General features: G+C 38.4%; 1 protein-coding gene across 3 annotated transcripts in view; it reads right to left on the reverse strand.

Moving 5' to 3' along the window:
- Positions 1-1644: 1644 nt before the first annotated feature.
- MDFIC (MyoD family inhibitor domain containing) overlaps positions 1645-20398 on the reverse strand; it is an 85297-nt gene continuing 66543 nt past the window's right edge. For all 3 annotated transcript variants that reach the window (XM_059725955.1, XM_019492269.2, XM_059725954.1), the window contains one exon: positions 1645-4872. In XM_059725955.1, coding sequence (XP_059581938.1) covers positions 4625-4872 — 248 coding nt within the window. In that variant the 3' untranslated portion in view covers positions 1645-4624. The remainder of the gene's footprint in view (positions 4873-20398) is intronic.

Consider the following 20398-nt stretch of genomic DNA (forward strand, 5'->3'; position numbering starts at 1 on the left):
CCTTTAGGCTGTGGAGGGAACCAGTGGTATAGCATAGGTAGGGGCAAGGGGCTGGATCCAGCCCGTGGGTTAAGTACCACTTGTCTTAGAACATCAATAAAGAAGACAAATACCATTTGCTCCTCCAAAATTGGTGCTTAATATCAAGCAGCTAAATCAGTGCAGCTTCATATTCTGAAAAGCTGAGTTTACTGAAAAAATCTGGAGGAAGTGTGTGCAGGATAACAAATTTCATAGCTACTATAAAGAACGTCTTGAAATTGATCTTGATGTATAAGTGGGCCAGCTGTCTTTGCAATTGGAAAGCATTGGTAATGTAGGTATCAGAAAATCTGGGAGACAGCATAAGCTTCACATAGTGAATACACATTTCTTCTCCAGGCCAACTGGTCACTGCTTGAACTGAGATTGGAATAAAGCCTCTACAGAGCATTCTAAACATTACCTAGACTGCTGTTGGTTCCAAGATACAATTCTGCTGTACTTCTGTTCTGAATGAAGGCACAGGACAATTTTGAATTTAGAGTCCTAAGCACAGCCAGAGGGATCTTTACTATAACTTGTATGCTTAACCAAAATTCTGGAGAGAAAACGTGTTCAGCAATTCGTGAGGTATTTGATAACAGGGGCTTATGACTGAACTGCTGCAGAATATACATAATGTCGTTTTCCAAAAATACGTAAATTATAACAATATGTTATTAATAGAATCCTCATAATAAAACAGGCCAAGAATTAGAAAACTTTTCACAAAAAATAATCCTCTTTCAGCAAACAGTCACAAAAGCAAGAATTCATTATGTATCCGTCAAAGTCCAGAATCTCATTCAGTATATATTTACATATTATCTATGTAAGAGCTACTGGAGAGTCCGTACAATTATTTTAGATTACCTATGGCTTTGTAAATACACAAAAGCTGTACCACTATAAATTTAAATATTAATGTTTTAATGAAGTTTTGAAAGTCCAAAAGGATGCTTGGTTCCTGGTTTTGATTTAGATGCATCTGTTTCCATTCATCTTGACCAAACTGAAATAAGCATGGCTTAAACTAAAATATAAGTTTCTACTTGGCCTTCTACATTTCAAATCAAACCCTAAATTAAAACAGTGCTATATTCTCATGTAGAAAAAAACCCTAAATTTTAAAGATTCATGAGAATAATAGTCATACTGCAATATAAACTACTGTAACTACTATAAAATACTGTAAATTGTAAAACATTAGTACTATGTTTAGCTTAGATTTTCAGTAACTTGAAAGGGACATTTCAGGGGATATATTAAAGAGTAGAAAACTATTTCAAACAAAAGTATTCCTTGGTATCTGTCCATATAAATCAAAGGAATTACATTAGCAATTAACATGGAAGATATGTTTTAAACTTACAGGATGCTTTAAATTGTGGTAATTACGAAAACCCATTTTTTCGCCAGAAATTTTAAGATCTCACTCTGCTAAGATGTGTGAAAACTATTCCCAAATTGGTTTTCTCATACTGCAAGTTATCCAAAGGGTACAGCCAGGATATTCACTAAAGACAGTAACAGGAAGTCATGCATAAAGAACTGTCTGTGTGTAGAGACTTCCACAGTGTTAAAATTCAACAGTAATACCAATTGAACAAAAATATTCCACAGTTTCAAAATAAAGTTCTTTATTTCAAAATAGTGTTTTAGAATAACATAGATCCAGTTAATATACAATAAAAAAACAAGTTACCAATTTTTTTTCCCTTTGAAATGGGGCCAGTTTCTCAGTTGTAAACTGTAACACTGAAACATGGTAATTATCCACCACAAATTTTATAAATTAGACAAGTACTGATTTTCTTATTTAAGCTACACTTTCACATTGTCTATTTCTAGTTCTGCTTGTTCTTAATGCAAAAGGTGCTTATAAGATTGCCTATAAAGTGGACATAAAGGAAAAATTTAAGAATATAAATATAAAAATTAAACTCCTTAAACTACATACTAATATATTCCCTGCTACAGAGATAAATATTACAAAAGTGCTAGTATTTCTATGACAAATAGTAGCAGAATGTGTTTAAAAGTAAAAAAATTACACAATCAACATTTTATTTTCAGATTTAAATCTAAAATAATCTGGTATTTCCCAGTCAATACAATGCTTTATAATCAAGACAGTATATTCATTTTCTACTATTTAAGAAATCAGATGGGCATAAAAGAAACATAAAAATTGGATGCATATAAATATTTTGATTTTAATTCTGAAAAAAAATAAACATATCTCTTGTATTTGGACATTAGGAAAGAAAAAGAAGTACATGTATTCCCCAGCTTATTTTTGAGTTCCAACCACCCAAAAGTGACAACATTTCCCAGTTTTTAAAGTGTTCAACAAGCAGAAAGGTCTGTATATAACAATCTACATGAATGAGCAAACTTTAAATCAGGGAAAAAGGAGTTTTCATAGGTCAGAATTGTCATTGTGCGTGCTAAAATAGCCTGTGGTCTGCTATTTTATTTCCAATAGAAATTGTGAATAATTCTTAAAATTCAATGTTTACTTAAAAGTCCCAAATGCAAATGCATAGTTTTCCAAAAACCTCAAAATCACATTGTGACTGCTCTGGCAAGAGTTCACCACAAGGAAGGTACACAGGAAGTCCTTCAACCCTACTACATAAGCACACACAAATACTAGACAGCCATAATTTAATTGTCTGTGCTACAAAATACAGAGGGCAGTACAGCTAGCATAGTCTTCAGTGCCACATGGCCCCAGAGAGCATGTCCTCACACCACTGTCATCCACTAGAGTTGCACTCAAAGTACTGTCTACACTTTTTCCAAGGTGCAGCAAATCGCAGTGTTCTCACATGGTGCCTCCAATTTCTCCAGAAGCATTATGCCTTTACAAAGGCAAAATGCCTCCAGGCACTGCCACTCAGCTAGTGGGCCTCTTCCTTTTTCCCAGGGTGGTTCAGACTCTTGTAGTTGTAACTGAGCCCCATGGGCCTGATTCTGAGCTTAGCAATTTTTATCACTTTGACCATGTAGCTCTTTATTATAGTGCCCATTACCATAATATCTGAGTGCTTCCTTAATGAAATTATAGCTGTGGAAGGTGCTGGAGATGCACCTGGCTTTTATTAGTATGAAATCAGAATCTGGCCCTATACATGTAGAGATAACTTCTGAATAAATCCACATTTAAACTGGAATATACCACAATGCTTGCTGGAGGTTTGAAAGTAGAAGGAAGCCCCTCCCTAGCTCAACAAAATCAATGAGAATAAAGCTACTTTATTATCAGTGATATCTTGCAGTAGTAAGCACTACTAGTCAGTGTTTGCCAGACCAGGCCCTAGATTAAGACTAGACAATGTGTTGACTTGGTCAATTTCACATTCCTGTGATTTTTCATTTGTCACATTTGTGTAAACTGTCTTCTATACAGTGAAAAGAATCACTTACTTTCAATTCAATATATGGAAATGTGCTATTGTCCATCAGGGACAGTTGTTATGTTACCAAAGTTAGCTGAACCAATAAACTATAAATAGGAAATCTGAAGCATACAAAGCAAAGTAAACATGTCAGATCAACATGTACAGGTGGTTCAGATAATTAGCTATGAGTACCAAGAAAAAACTAACAGATGCTAAGGTAAATGGGCACCATTATTTCCCAACATGTGGAAATTCTCTAATAGTTAGCTATGCTGGATCTTTTTTGCTCTCAATAACACAGAGAAAAAAATCAAGACTTACTGAAAAAACTGTATTTACAGGATGTTAAGATAAAACTGTGGCCATTGAATACGATGTTTTTAAAGCAATTATTTCATGTCTCCTAGTTTAAAAGGATACCAATGACCTAAAAATGTAACATTTTTGAAAACTTCCCACGCTGTTATTTGCAAGTAACACTTAAAAAAGTGACAATAATAATATACTATTGAAGTTTACCCTCAGCATTTGATGATTACACTTCGTGTTTAGTCAGGTTTACTATTTTGCTTATCAGCTATATCCTTCCTTTTGTATGGATCTTTCTTACAACAGTAGAAAGAGAAAATGTGGTTGTAAAACCACAAAAATTAGTAGGCAGATTCAAGTATAGGTTTAAAATCTGAAATATTTTTTGATGATCTCCATTTTATAGCTGTAGTTATTTTATCATCTAGTCCAACCAAGAAAAGATACATTTATCCTTACCTAAGCCTTCAAAATCTGGTGGTAAGAGTGAAGATTTCAAGTAACATTAAGAAAGATAATACAGGTCAGATATAAGAAGTTTCTTCTGTTTTGAGACATAGCAGGTGAAATCTTGCCCCTGTAAAATCACTAACTTCATATGGCAATTCTACATAAGTTAGATATGCAATAGCAAGCTTTTAATTTGATTTCAATAAACTCGTATATTTGCAAAGCCAAAAGAGGGCTGGAAAACAATTTAAATTTCACAAGCTGAATTGTAACATATTTGTTAAGAGTAGAGGTTTAATCTTTTTGTTTACACCAAGGGAGTTAAACAGTGCAAATACTAAGTTGCTGTGTGAGAATCTTACCTTGTCTTTCTTCAAAAGTATTTAAAGAAAAGCTCTCCAGTTTTTAATAGAATAAAATAAAAAGTGATAAATATTTCATGAGGGGAAACAAATCCCACAGCATTCCATACATATTTCTAAGCAATCTGATGATTCGCAGCAAGCGTCCATTATGCCACAATCCATATCACATGGGCAGTTACAGTCCTCCCCCATTTCATCCCCACAGCAACAACAGCAGGTCTCCGAAGTACAGATGCCGCAGGATGCTTGGCCCAAAACAATATTACAGAGGGTGAGAAATTCACAAAACAAGCATGCCAGGATACAGTGAACGCAGCAATCTTCGCAAGGGCCAATTTTGTAGCATGGCAAATATCAAAAAAGAAAAAGAGAAAAGAGGATCAGTTAATATGAAATGTTAAGTGCAAATATATCACATAATGATGACTAAGTAGTTGAAAGACTGCTTCATGGTGGATAAAAATCTCCTCTCCCCTAATGCAAAAACTTCTTATTTCATCTTCCAGGTCACACAAAATAATCCAACCCAAAAGCTAAACCAGTCTTGATTTTTATACTCCTGTCCCCAATGATGCCAACCTCAGTAGGATATCTCACTACTTTTGTCTTTTCTTACCTTCCTGCCATTATTGCCTTCTTTCATGCAGAACCTATGCCTCAAATGCCCACTAAAGTCCAATGTACCAATCTCTAAGTTTTTGCCTCAAACCACTTCTTCCATGAGTCCCGTATCTGATCATTTTTGTCAGTTATGAGAGAAACACAGTTATTTCCCTTGGGTCTCCCAGTGCATCTCAGACTTCAGAATCTGACTTCAAGATAGTAAGTTCCTTGTTTTTTTACAAGTGTGTTCTACATAACACCAGGAAAAGAGGTGATACTTGTCACATAGAACAAATAAAGCTAGAAGTTTGCTAGAATACTCGTTTGCAATATATTTTGCAAAAAATACCTTAATGCTCACAAAAAGACTGATCTATAACAAAAGACCTAAAGTATAAGACACTTTCTGAACTGCTTACTTTCACCGCTCTTACTATTCATGCTATAGTACTCTTAGTGTATAGTTGTCTGGAATTAACTAGCACTAACCCTACCTCAGACCATATTTCAAATCAAATCAAACTCAACTGTATTGAGAGTAACCCACTGCATGTCTTGAGGCACAATTTAAGAGAAGGGAAGTCTCAAGAGAAAGACAAAGACTAAACACTAAAAACTTTATGACATTTTGAACTGGTGAGAGTTTAGGACATCACTGGCTCCAGCAGCTGAAAATTTATGCATAAATTATGCATCTCTGTTTTGCTGCTATTTATGAACTTCTTCATGTGAGATTTTTGCTTTCTCTATGACAGACCAATATGCTGTACATACATTTTTCAACAATTAAGGGAAAAAATCTGTTCTGACTGCACATTTTATATTACTCTTCTATACAATTCTCTCAGTAGTCTTATATTTAATCAATCTTTCAAAATGTAAATTAGATGTACACCTGAACTGAAATATGCAGCTGTCAGAGGCACTAGTAAATCACACATGCTAATTGAGGAAATGGCCTAAAGTAGTACCCCACAAAATGTTAGCTGGACAGTAGGCACCCAAACAATGAATGTATGTAATTACCTCAAACACTTGCTATTGATATTTAGGTCTAATTCCACAATACAGGCTGGAGAAACACACAAACATTGAAAGTGTAACTAAACATAGAGCAATGAGAAGAAAATTATAGGACTGAGGAATATATTTAGTCGATCTTCTCAAAATCCACCCACAGCAAACCAAATTACAGGCAACGTGTTCTGAAATGATTGGCAGGAAACACACAAATAAAGTGTATCAGGTATATAAGATTTGTTGTGTGTTCATAATTAAGTAACAGATGTTATTTACTTTGAAAAAGAACCAGGAATACTTTAAATAATAAATACAAGTTTTAGACCTGCAGGATCTTTAAAACAATATGGATGCTGTAGAAGGATTCACAACGTTTATTGTAAGAAGTAAATAATTGTAGTGTTAACAGACTGATTTCTGTGGGCTGTCATTGGCGAAGTTTAAAAAGACCAAAAGCAAAATCAGATTAACAATAACATATTGAAAAAGAACCATAATAGTATTTTCATAATGGTATAACTGTACAATAGTTTTTCCTTTACCTTTTTCATTTGATTCCAAACTGTTAATTATTTATACACAGATGTAGTCAGGAAATTTTCCTACTAACCTGAAAGTAATAACCAGAGATAATGGAGTACCATTTTAGCAAACTGGTAAAATTTTATTCAGTATTAGGTGATTGATTCGAAAAAGTATGCCACAACTTGAAAGACTATGGAAAACTTTAACCAAACTACATTTATGAAGGCCAGATGCAATATAATAATAATAAATGAGCTCACCAATATAGTTACACTAAGCTCCAACTAAACTAATGTATTCGTTTGGCAGAAATCTTACTTGTTTCTGGTGATTAGGGGTGCACCGATAGAGATTTTTGGGGCCAATTTTTAAGAAGGCATATCAGCTGATACCAATCTCATTTCCAATACCAGCCTGGCAGCTTAGAGAGCTGCATGCCCTGGTAAGTCTGGTGTGGTGGGAGGGGAGGAAGAAGGAAGGGGCATGGGAGGGGGGGGCAGGTCAAGGGCCCTGTGGTGAGGGAGGAGTAGGGTTGGGGCTGAGGCAAGCACTGCCCAGTCAGGGTAGGGCGGGCACAGGATGGAGCCGCAACTCAGCCAGGGGGCACATGGAGGGGGCATGACTCCCGCTGCTGTGCGCCACTCATCTGTGAGGGCATAGGGGGGCGCCCTCGGATCTGCATGAGGTGGAGCAGGGAGGGCCAGGAAGAGCCCCACACAGCCCCGGCCCCAGCCTGCCCCACCCTGATCCAGGGGCATATGCCCCCCCCATACCCTTCCAGACAAGCATTGGGAGCCCCCCCGCATGCAGCTCTGTCCTGCGCCTGCTCCACCCCAGCTGGGCAGCGCTTGCCCCAACCCCTGCACCAGCCCCACTACTCCCCCTCACCACAGAGGCCTTGATCCGCCCCCCCCCACTCCTTCCCACCTCGCTCCCCTTGCACCACACTAGAGTTACCAGCTGCACATAGCTCTGCAAGCCGTCAGGCTGTGCTCCTCACTGTCTATGTGCTGCGCTGTGGCTGCATGCACACACAAGCATTTATCAGCCAAATTATCAGCCACATCAGGCTGATTTCCAATATGATCAATTTTCTTTATATCAGTGCCGATCCGATATCAGGCCGATATATCAGTGCACCACCTCTACTGGTTATGTCTTCACTATAGTATTAACTAGCTTGGGTGCTGGTACAAGTGTAGTTACAGTATGGAACAGGTAAGTAATTCAGATACTCAGTCTGCACAGAGATCCATGGAGCTACAGCTAGACTGTTACCAGTACACAAACTAGAAAGGCATATTTTAAGTATGTGTATATGTGCTAGTGATTGCAGCAAGCACATATCTCTGTCTACTTATTAATTTTAACTATGGTGAAGCAAAAGTAGTGATTATTTACACAAATATAATAGATTAAAAGTATAAGTGACAAACTTGGGTTTTGAGATTAATGAACAATTAGAATTTTTGGCACAAAACAGAAAATGTATCATTCTCATGTTTAAAACAGTGAATAAGGTAATTTTCAGTGAGCCAGCTAACACAGGGAAATATTGACAAGATGATCATCAGGAGCAGTAGGTAGGAACAGCGTCATCTGCATAGATAAATATCTTGGCTTAAGTAGAATACACAACCTAACGCATTTATTTATATCAATAATGGTCAGATATGGTCAAAAATAGATTATTAAAACCAGATGATTCTAGATTAAAACCAGAAAGACTGCAAGGATAACTCATTCAAAAACTCCACTGTTTTGCAGGGAAGGAGAAGTGGGAAAGGCTAGCACTGTGTATATTTACACATACTCCAGGGCTGGGGGTGAAGGGGTGGGACACTTTAATTAGAGCGGCTCTTGGGAGCCACTCTAATTAAAACACCTGCAACATCTCGTGCAATCTGCATCCCATGTTTCAAAACAGTAGTGGGAATCTTTTAGTTAAAGCTCGTTGAGCTCTCTTAACTAAATCTCTCCACCATTTTGAAGTGTGGGAACGCTGAATACATGTGACACCAAGGCTGCTGGAGCATACTAATTAGCACATTCCAGCAGACTCAATTAATTGGAGTCGGCTCCAATGCATTCTAATTAGAATGTGTCAGAGCAGGCATCAGTCACGTGTACTGATGCCCACTAAGAAGCTTCAGTTGCTTTGTAAAGAAAGTAGTGATTTGCATTAAAAAAGCTTCTATGTTATGACAAAAAACTACACCTGTATAAGTGAGCTTTACCCCAAGCTCAGAAAATATATGAAATGTATCTGGAGTGTCAGGTCACTGTAGATGACTAAAGCCACACTTATTGTAATTATTTAGCTTGCTGTCATGGAAATGTTCACAGGTGGATCTAGGATTCTGAACAGAGTGGATGCAGGTGGTGGATATTACATAACATAATATACATTTTTAATAAAGTTAAAAAGAACCTAGAAGCTTTACAAATAAGCTAGGGGCTTAGGGTTGTATTATTCAGTTTAAGATTGGAGCAAAAACAAATATAAATTTATCGGAATGTGCATCATAACAAATTAGGCAAAAATAAGCAAAATATGTTGTTTCATTAGTCCTGCAGTCATTAGAAATGAATGGACAAGTCTTTTTCAAATTTAAAACCAAAGCCTAGCCTTCTGGAGCACCTTGACAATGCAACCAATGCTCCACAGAAAGTTATTCCCACGCCTGAGTTAATGTTTTCAGAACAAATTAAAAATAGCCTCCAACTGTGAAATAGAAACTATATTACCAGGAGCAGCTAACAGGCAGCAGAATTGCAGAAGGAAGGTTAGCTTGATTAGTTGAACATCAAGACCATTAAAAAGGAGAGAGGGTGCTTAACACCGGTGTAATGAAGACTTTAGAAGGCCTCAGATAAAGTATAATGAAGCATGAAGTCAATTGGATGTGTCAGTGCTGCCTGATTAGAAGTGATGCTGCCATGCAAGCCATTTGGCTTTAAACTTTAGGTGGACCACAAATCAATCCAAGGTGCAACTGCACCTGCCTGGAAATAGTGTTCATTTTTATGTTCAAGTACAGTTTTCTCTGTTTTTTTATATGAAGGAGGTAGACAGAGTAATCAGTAGTTTGTTTTTTATTATTTAAGATGACCAGGGATCCTGGTTTTCTCTGACAAAAAAACAACCAATTTTTGGATTAAAAAAAGTAACCCAAAACCCAGTTTTCGGTGATTAAAATGAAATGCCTGAAATGCCATTCTATCTATGGTATCTCATTTTGATCATGGAAAAATGTGGATTTTTGATTACATTTTTTATCCAGAAATTGGGGTTTATTTTTTTTTTTTTTATCAGAGTAAACCAGGATCCCTGAAGATGACTTCACATTTCAGGAGTAAAGATATTTTTACAATTTTATCTCTAGGGAAGCAGCTGGACAGGAGTTAACAGTGCAAAACAACAGATGTGCAGACAAACCATTAACAAAGCCATTAATAATATTAAAATGCAGTTATTTTCAAGAAGGCCATAGAACATTTCACAAATATTATAAAGACTGATAAAGACTAAAGTACTGAAAATAAAAATACCCATCTTCATCACTGCCTCTTTTGATATGCAAATTTGCAAGTCAGAAATGAACAACCACACCAATCATAATACTAGAGTTATGCACTGATATGTGAGAGGAAGAATACACTTGTTTTAAATACAGGAGCTAGACTCATGGAAGCTACTTCTCAGTTTCCATCACAGTGAAATACCTCCCCTGAACCCTGCAATACTTTCCAGATATTTACTGAACAGACAGTCTATGTTGGTCTAAATAAAGCTACTTCACTCTTGGCTAATTATGAAAGACCAAAGCTATCCATGTATGCTCAATTACACAAAGAAATGATGCACTATTAATTTGGCTGCTGGTGCTATTATGGGCATCACTATGGATATGTTTTTCTTTCATCTCTTTTTAGCTGGAGTGTTGCAAGATCTTATGCATATACTGTTTCTTCTGATTTAAGCTATGCTTAATGCAAACATATATTTTCAATTAAAAAAAATTATATAGTATTTATTGTCTTCCATGAGATCTGCTTAACTATTCCATTCTACTATACAAAGACTTCAGAGAATGAAAGGGAATGTCCTGTGTTGCTCTCTTTAATCTTTCAGTGACCAATGACTTGTCTGTGTATTGTACAAAACCTCTGATCCATGTTTCAAGGAACAAAACTGAAACTTCAATGAATCTATTTTCTTCCTTTTATTGATTTTAAAACTGGGCTATGAATAGCTGTCTGGTTAAAAAATTATTCAACATGTTAAAATGTACACACTCTTACCATATCTACCTAGCTTTAATATTGTGTACGCTAATATGACATCTGTTATCTGAGGCATTTCTCCAGAACTTCAGTAGTTTGATTGGAGCCACAAGTACTACAGTCAAATGTAACACAGACAGGAAATTTAGATGGAATGGAACAGAATGGTAAAAGACTGGCCCCATCCATACACATCACCAAGACAGTATTTCTTAATTTCCTGTTTATGGCTGTCAGTCTTCATTTAAAAATAGAGGACATATTTCACAGTGGATTTTGTAACAGCAATAAGAAACTTCAAGGGTGTTTAACAACTTGGCAGAAACTACATACTCATCCTCCTGTGGTTCCCACAGTCAAACTTAAGCTCTTCAGTTCTAAACACATTCTACCAATGCTACATTCAAACACTGGGGCTAACAACCATCTCCCTCAGTTGTTAATGTTCTTTGAAAGACAGTCGTTTCAAAGACAGCAGCGCACAAATGACCAACATACCACATGGGATTCTCCCCGCCCCGAAAAAAAAACAAAACCAACCCCTCTTGGGTTCTTCAGTACCCTGTTGAGGACAGGTATGGTGATCTCTACTCTTTTCAGAAGATTCCCTAACAAATCTAAGGCTCTACACCCTCCTGGATCTTAAAGTTTTGTTTGTTTTTTACTTTAACTAAAACTGGATAAGCATAAGCAGTATAATAAAAATACAAGTTTGCATGGGAGATTGTTTCAAATGAAGCCCACTTGCTCTCTCCACTTGCACTGAAAATCCCAACAGGTGCTGAAGATGACTCAGCAGTGGAACATATTAACCCAACTATCTGGAACAAGAGTTTATTTTACAGCTTGGGAAAGATTTGGAAGAAGGGTGAATTCAGCAACCTTGAAGGCTTGGAGTGTCCTTTGTGCAACTTTTTAAATATTCTGCCTCTTTCTCTTGCAGGAACAGTCTTTTTCTGTATACTATAGCATAAAGTAGCCTCCAAATGTGTATAACCATCTCCAAAACTCAGCGCAGTGCATAAGGCATAAGGTAAAGCCAGATGCCAACTCTATCTAGACACCAACAGCTGTTTCATCCTTCTCCTCCCACCCCCCAAGTCAGTTGTTTTCTAACACACTGAGTGCATCTACACATGCAATTAAATATTGTTTATTGTGTAACAATTAAATGCAACACAATAAACTCCAGAGCAGATCAAGCCAGAGTCAACTAATCTTGGATGCAGCATCTACACATGCTCCTGGACAGCAACAATTTGAGCCAGAGCAGAGCAGGCTCCTGGCTGGCTGAGCTGACCAGGTGCTATGTATGCCCAGTCAGCATCTACATGTGTGTTTCAGCACACTGAAGTACTCCGTCAAAAGACAGTGCTGTCCTCGACAATACTATCCTATGGCGGAGTTAATTTAGTTTATTGCAGACTAATATCAGTGCATGTGTAGACTGTGATGCTCTACTGCGGAGCTAATTAATGCAGTAAAGTGCACATGCAGATGTATCCATTGTGTAACACAGTCACATTTCCCACTCGATTTATGTGTATAATCTATGGCTATATGTACCCCTTCCCCAAAAATCAGGGCCTGTTTGCCTTAAGGTTAATAGTGTAGCATCCGGGAAAAAAAATGTTTTCATAAATATTTGATGTGGTTGAAACCATCTCCATTAAAGACCTATTCTCTTTCCTATACTCCCCACTTACAGAACAAGCCAACCTCTGTTTCATCTTTCAGTCATACTTATGCACTGCTTCAGTGGTGCCCAAACTATTTACCCCACAGGCTGGATGGGAGGTTCCAGGTCCATCCATGGGCCAGATCCAGCTGGTCAGTTTAATTTAGGTACATGCAGCCAGCACAGCAATGCCCAATCCAGCCACTGGAAGATGTGCAGGCTAACCCTGATCCATCCACCGAGGGGAAGGCAGAAAGGGTGCACAGAGCGGCCCCAATCTGTACATGTGCAAGGGAGAAAGGATGGGGAGCAGCCCAGACTGATCCAGACTTGCAGGGGTGTAGGCTCGTCCTTTATACCACTGCATGGCGCTGGCCTACGTGGGGCTGCACCCAGGTGCACAGAGCTCCTCCGCTGCCAAATTTTCCAACCTACAGGGATCCCGTAGGCTGAATGCCATGACTCCATGGGCTGGATTTGGCCCATGGGCTGGAGTTTGGGCATCCCTGTACTATACAGTAGCATACTGGGAGCAATTTTCTTCATGAGCAATGTTTCAGTGGTTCTGATACGGTGGTTATCATAAAAGTGCTATATCCTGATATATGATTTTTGAGAACAGTTCCTGTTTTTGATATTTTTTTAAGACTAGAAGACTGGCAAATATACAATTTAAAAAATATTTGTGTTGTACATTACATCAAAGTGAAAACTTTGCCATTGTTCAGCACTTGTCAAGTAAAGTTCAACTTTAACTAGCCTTTCCAAAACACAATAGTTTGAAGAATCACAACCAAATCTGATTTATGAGAGGGTATCTAAAAAAAAAATAGAGTCCTTCATGCTGAATGAATTGTCTGAAGGTTTATTTTCTCATAAATCGTAAGTTTTACATAACATTATAAATACAAAATGCATGGTGGGGAAACAAACAAAAAATTGCAAATTTTTATAACTTGCTAACATACTATCCCATAACATCTGCTTGAGCTGAACCCTATTTTAAAGCTGTGGTTCTCAACCTTTTCAGAGTAAAGACACCCCTCAGAAAATGCTCTCTCTTAGCTTTCACTTATTTTTTACTATAGAAAAATAGTGGAGCAGTTCTGCTGTTGCAAAGAACCCAGAAACACCACAACATGTCAGAATGTTTCTGGCACTATGAATTCCTGTTTGAAATCTCTGGGTGCATCCTGTGAATTGTGTGTAGGTGTTTACATACTTAACAGATCTAACATTGCATGGCACCCTTAAAAGGATTCTTAATTAACCTGGTTGGAAATCATAGCCTTAGAAAAAGTCATCCAAACTTTATACAAGGACTTCCAAAGACAGAACAATAACCTCATCCCAAAAGTTTTCCTACTCTCTACATCCCCCACAATGGTTTATAGTCTCACTGCTAAAAATAAGTTTCCTGGTCTCTAAGCCTGATTTGTCTAGCATCGAGTTCCAGCTACTGGATCATGTTATGCCTTTGTCTGCTAGATTAAAGAGCACTCTACCATCAGAAATCTTCTCCTTAAGAAGGTACTTGTAGACCCTGATCAAAGTGACCTCTCAACCTTCTCTTGAAAAACTAAAAGCTCAATCTTATTTAGATTACTCACTGCAAGACATTTTTCAGTTTCCCAGACTTTGAATAATTCTTGTTCTTTTCTGAACCCTTTCCAATTTCTCTATTTTTTTAAAGTGCCGACACCAGAACAGTACAAAGTTTTCCAGTAATGGTCTCATTACTGCCATACACAAAGGTAATACCACCTTTCCACTTTTACTCAATATTTTTCTGCTTATACATCCAGGGACTATATTTTCTGTCCTTGCCACCAAATTGCATCAGAGATTCATATTCTCTTGGTTATCCACTATGATGCCTGCGTCCCTTAAAGGGCCACTGATCTCCAAAATAGTCACCAATCTTCTAAATGTGATTTAAATTATATATTTCTATATGTCTGAGCTTGCATTTGGCTGTCTCAAAATTGTGCATACAGAGCAGTCCAGCTCAATAACTGTTCTAGGTACAAGGTCTATACTAGTGGATTCAAAGGATCAACAGAGTCATCACAGTTGTTGGAACCTAATTCTGTAAATGTAGGAAAGACGAGAAGAAATGTAGAAGATAATGAAGCAAATTTAAAACATATAACATACAGGTACAGGGCTCTTTTAATGCATCTTTTAGCCAAAGATTTAAATACTCCAAGAATAAGGGAAAATGCTGTTGAAATTGCAAAGCGCTTCCATAACAACCGAACAACCAGTTTGCTCAGCTTCACTAAAGAATCAGCTAGGGAATCCAACCTAGTTCTCCCCCAAGATGTATGATGGAATTCAGTGGTTGACTGCTTTGAGCTATTTGAGACTAGAATAGGCTCCCAATGGGGGTGGTACAAGCACCTACCCTGCAGATCTTCAAAAGGAGACTGGACGCACACCTTGCTGTGGTTATTTGACCCCAGCAATCTTTCCTGCCTAGAGCAGGGGGGCTGGACCCGATGATCTCATAAGGTCCCTTCCAGCCCTAAAATTCTGTGAATCTGTGAATTTATTAAGAACTAGCCTATTCTGGTGACCATTTGTGAGGTAAAGAGTAAAAAAATTAATGGAAGTATCACAGCTGGAGTAGTCAGCATTGGACTAAAGAGAAATGTAGAAGATAGGGTGAATACAGAAAAACTTACTTCCATAACCTTGAACCAACCAATTAAACAAAGATCCATGGCTGTATTGCAGATACTGTTGAAATTTGGAATGAACTTGAAGAAACATTAAAACAATAAATACCCAACAGTAAAGTTAAATTGCATCCAGTAAAGATGTGGATGGATCAAGCATTTATTCCACCTCATTTTTTCACCAACATTCTCAACACAAAGTACCAGCATAGATACCTGTCACGGGGTGGAGTCCCTAGAGATGGCCAGGATGTCTTTAGGGCCCTATAGCCATGCCAGCTTCACCCTGCGGGCACCTTCTAGTCTCACCAGCCACATCTTGTTGTTTGACACTGTGTCAAAGGCTTTATTTACTTAGATTTTAAAAGGCCTTTGACACAGTGTCACACCCAATTCTCATAAATAAACTAAACAGTTGCAGTTTAGATTATTACACAATCCAGTGTGTAGAAAATTGGCTTATGGGATGCACCCAGAGAGTGGTAGTGGACAGGTTGGTTTCTACGTGGAGAAATATAGGCAGTGGAGTCCCCCAAGGCTCTGTCCTGGGACTGGTACTATTCAATATTTTCATTAGTGACTTGGACAAGGGAGTACAAAGCACCCTGTCCAAATTTGCTGATGACACCAAACTATGCGGGGAGGTACACAAACTAGACAGCAGGGAGTGAATCCAGGCTGATTTGGACAGGTGGGGGAAATGGGCCGAACAGAATAGGATGCACTTTAACGTGGATAAGTGTCATATGTTGCACCTGGGGAGGAAGAATCATCAATACTCCTACAGCCTGGGAGGTACCATTCTAAGTAGCACAACTGTGGAAAGGGATCTCGGAGTAGTAGTCAACACCAAAATGAACATGAGTCACCAGTGTGATGAGGTAATAAGTAAAGCTAGCCACATCCTTTCTTACATAAGTAGGTGCATCACAAACAGGTCGAGGAAGGTAATACTTCCCCTCTATGCAGCATTGGTCAGGCTGCAGGTGCAGTATTACATCCAGGCACCACACTTCAGAAGGGCTGTGGATGGTCTGGAGAGGGTTCAGAGGAGGGCCATTCATCTGGTTAAAGGCTTACAGAGAAAACCCTATGCGGACCAATTGGGAGACCAAAACCTCTTCAGCCTCCGCAAGAGGAGGCCAAGAGGTTCTCTCGTGGCCATCTACAAACTCATCGGGGGGGGGGGTCAGCAAGAAATAGGGGATACAATGTTTACCAGGGTGCCCAATGGGGTAACTAGAAATAATGGCCACAAACTGGAAGAGATCAAATTCAGATTGGACATCAGGAAAAAATTCTTTAAAGTGAGGGTTGCCAAAATATGGAATACACTTCCAAGGGAGGTGCTGCTGTCCCCTTCCTTGGAGGAATTTAAAAAGATATTGGATAGACACCTGGCTGGGGTCATCTGACCCCAGCACTCATTCCTGCCCAGGGCAGGAAGTCGGACTTGATGATCTAATAGGTCCCTTCTGATCCTAACATCTATGAAACTATGAAATAATAAGATGGGAAGCTTCCCACGAGATTGTGTGGCCATGGTCCTGCTGAACCCCACTAGATCCTGAGTCCCTTGGATCCCTTGCCGGGACTTACTCAAAGTCCATGCTTCTTAAGATACCCTGAGCCCTATGGGCTAGATGCATGGTTCCAAAACTTTCCCTTTACCACACCCCCATGCCTTGCAGATGGCAATTAAATGTTGTCACTTTTTATGAGGCCTCCATCTAGTTTGGCCTCCTGTTGTCACTAGGCACTGAGCTCTCCACAGCCCTGTCTGCACACCCTCACTGGCATTGGGGCTCTACACAGTAGCATGCCCCAGTGAGGCCTCCTCTTCCCAGACAGCCTCAGCCCAGTCCACTGGATTAAAAGCAACAACAAAAATATGAACCCCTGGGCTATAACAACAGCAACCATAACACTAGAGGTCACATTCTGCCCCTTTAAGATGGCCAGTTTCTCCCTCAACAATGTGTGCCTCCTAGCCCCAGATACTTTAGGAGCTCTTAAAGCTCATTAGTCTCACCAGAACAGGCACCCAGGTATCTTGGTGGAGCTTTTCCACACAAACTCCACTCCCCCTGGCAGCTACCAGGGCCCTAACTGCCTTCAGTTCCAGCCCTGGGGTTTATATATGCCCAGGGCCCTGCCTTCTTCTGGTCAGCTGACCAGGCACAGGTGCAGGCTAATTCCCTCATTATCCTGCTGCCATGGAAACCTGCACCTGTGGGGTGTTTCTGTCTGGTTCCTAGGGCCCTCTCTCTAGGCAGTTTCTACCCTTAAAGGAGCAGGCACCTTCATGCCCTGTGACAATACCTAACTGCCAAAGAGGAAAGTGCTGCTATGACATGGCATCTACTAATCAACTATTGATCATGCCAACCATACATCTGAGGGCTAGAGGTAATCTAATTCAAGCAATATATGTTTGCTGAGTATGTTTTACAGAAAGTGGTACAAGTCACTTAGCAAAACACCTGGAACCAGAGTCTGGTGAAGTGCTAAACCAGCTTTTATCAGCAGTATCCTCTTCTGCAGGCACAGAAAGAATATTTTCTTCATTTGGACTGGTTCGTTCAAAGCTGAGAAATCAATTGGGAGTTGAAAAGCAGGAAAGTTTGTTTTTCTCATTCAGTCTATGAATAAAAAGGGGGAGATGGATGAAATTTACGCATTTAAAAACTTGAAAGGAGGTAAACATTTTTTCAAAAGAACCAAGGTAAAAACACTGCTGACTGACTGACTGTCTCATTTCAAAGAGAATTAAGCAAGTAGGAACTTATGCTCAAATGACTTCCACCTGGGCATTTTAGAAAGTTTTCCCCACGGGGATCTGGAATAATTGGTTTAATTCACCAACTACAGTTCATGTTTCTAATACTATAGCAGTTAATACTAGCATTTAATAAATAAGTTAATTGTAATGTGCACTATGCTTTAATTTAAAAAAGTTTCTGTATCCAAAACATTCAAGTTTTGTTTAATAATACTGAAGTGTTGGTTTTCTGTGTTTTAATTAAATTCAAATTGCCATCTTAACGCAGCAAAAATATCATCTTGTGAATATGAAATATATATTTCACTATTTTATATCATACTAAAATGTAGGATTCTATAAAACAAATACCCAAATACGTTAAGCTAGATCTTTTTAAAATACATGTATCTAGTTTGTGTACCTGGGAAACACATGTACCAAATCTACTATAAAAACTGTATTTAGGTATAAATCAACATGTTTTAATTGTTCTATCAATCAAAGTAATTGTTAAATTGGTTGAGTACATAATCCACAGGGGATTGTTGAGCAACTCTTGCATTCTTCTAGATAAGGGTCTAAGACTTTGTTCAAAGCCAATCAATAGTTTCTTCATTTGCCTTAAGGAGTTATCACTAAATGATAAAAACCCAAGCTAAGGTAGGTCTACCTAGTTTTTGCCAAATGAGGGGCTACCCTCCCTTTTCTTTCCCTAACTTCTAGCAATCAAGAAGTGCTCAACTGAACAAAATGTCTCAGGCCAAGCAAAAAAATAACTTTAATAAATCTGGTTTAAAAGCAAGTTTCTCATAATTAGAAATACACTTTCTGAAACAAAGTATAACACATCCTTTTCCTTTTTTTTTTAAGACAGAGCTCCTTCCTAGTTTTCATACACGCCCCTCATATTCTGCATCTGGATGCTAACCCTTATTATTTGAAGAAAAAAAAATCATTAGCTACATTCAAAAGCCGAGGATCTAGGTTACAACTGGGAGCCTGAATGTCTTCACTAACATTTTACCAAATATTTTTGTGTTTTCCATTACATGTTAAATATTTCATCGTCAAAGTCACAAAAACACCATAAATAGTAACAATATTATAGCATTTTGTACCTTCACATGGTCTTCAATGTCCATATACTTAGTAAGCATTTAGTTTAATTCCCTTTATCACTCACTATTTTAACAACTGTATAGTTCTATTTAAGAAGATTTAAATAGGACTATCACATGACTACCTAAAAAGTACAAGATCAGCCAAAGTTAAACTCTATAATGTAAAAAAAACCCCACACATACAGCCTTATCTGTGCTTCTTTTGTAATATTTGACACTAACCTGTCACAAACTGACCCAACACACTTTCATACCAGGCAGGCAGGTCACATATGATAAAAGGTTTTCATGTCTGTAATGGTAAATAAGCTCACTTACAGAATGCTGACCTTGGTCAGCTTTTTAGCTAACTATATTCAGAGTTCAGACAACTCAAAACAAATCTCCAGGCACTCTGCTGTCTCACAGCAAGAATCAAAAAGGGCAAAACCACAATCAAAGTGGCAGTTGAGTTGCTCAGCAGGGGTTTACTCAAGGCCCATACAGAGAGATGAACAGAAGTCTCAGCAGGTGTTACAGGCCTCATGCAGAAAGGAGGAGCAAACCTGGAGAAGGCCAAGTAAGAACGTTGGGGCACTGACAGACCGCAGCACTCTGATACAAACAAGAGACAAGCTCAAGAGCAGCTGGCTGAGAAAAAGAGAGAGAGGGAGGGAAATAGATATGGAATACATTTGCAGTGGCCTAAAGAAGGTAACTGCCCAAGCCCCTGGTACCTATATAATTTATGTAATTGGTGTTCTACTTTTCCCCCCACCCCATGTCCTTCTTGGGGAAAAAATGTTATCACACAATAAAATGTGTGATTAGTAAAAACATTAAACACACAAAGAACAATCTGACCAGCCAAGAACTGGATCATGTTTAGCAAAACATGCAGCCAATGTAAAAATTGCAAAACAATGAGGCATGATATGTCTCTTCATCAGAAAATTAAAAAAAAACAACCAGTTATATAAAAAGCAAGCATATAATGTTGTACAGGAAATGGAAACTTTCATCAGGACCCAGAACATGAGCTCTTAAAATGGAATACATCTGATATAAAAGATGATCCAATTTTTAAATACAGTGGTGGTACAGAAAAGGTTGCCAGTATAAAATTGATGAGTGCCTCATTACCTGCACTATTCCTCCCCTTGCTCTCCATAGCAAATGCTACATATA

The sequence above is a fragment of the Alligator mississippiensis genome, chromosome 4 (genome assembly GCF_030867095.1).
Source record: "Alligator mississippiensis isolate rAllMis1 chromosome 4, rAllMis1, whole genome shotgun sequence".
Taxonomy (NCBI): domain Eukaryota; kingdom Metazoa; phylum Chordata; order Crocodylia; family Alligatoridae; genus Alligator; species Alligator mississippiensis.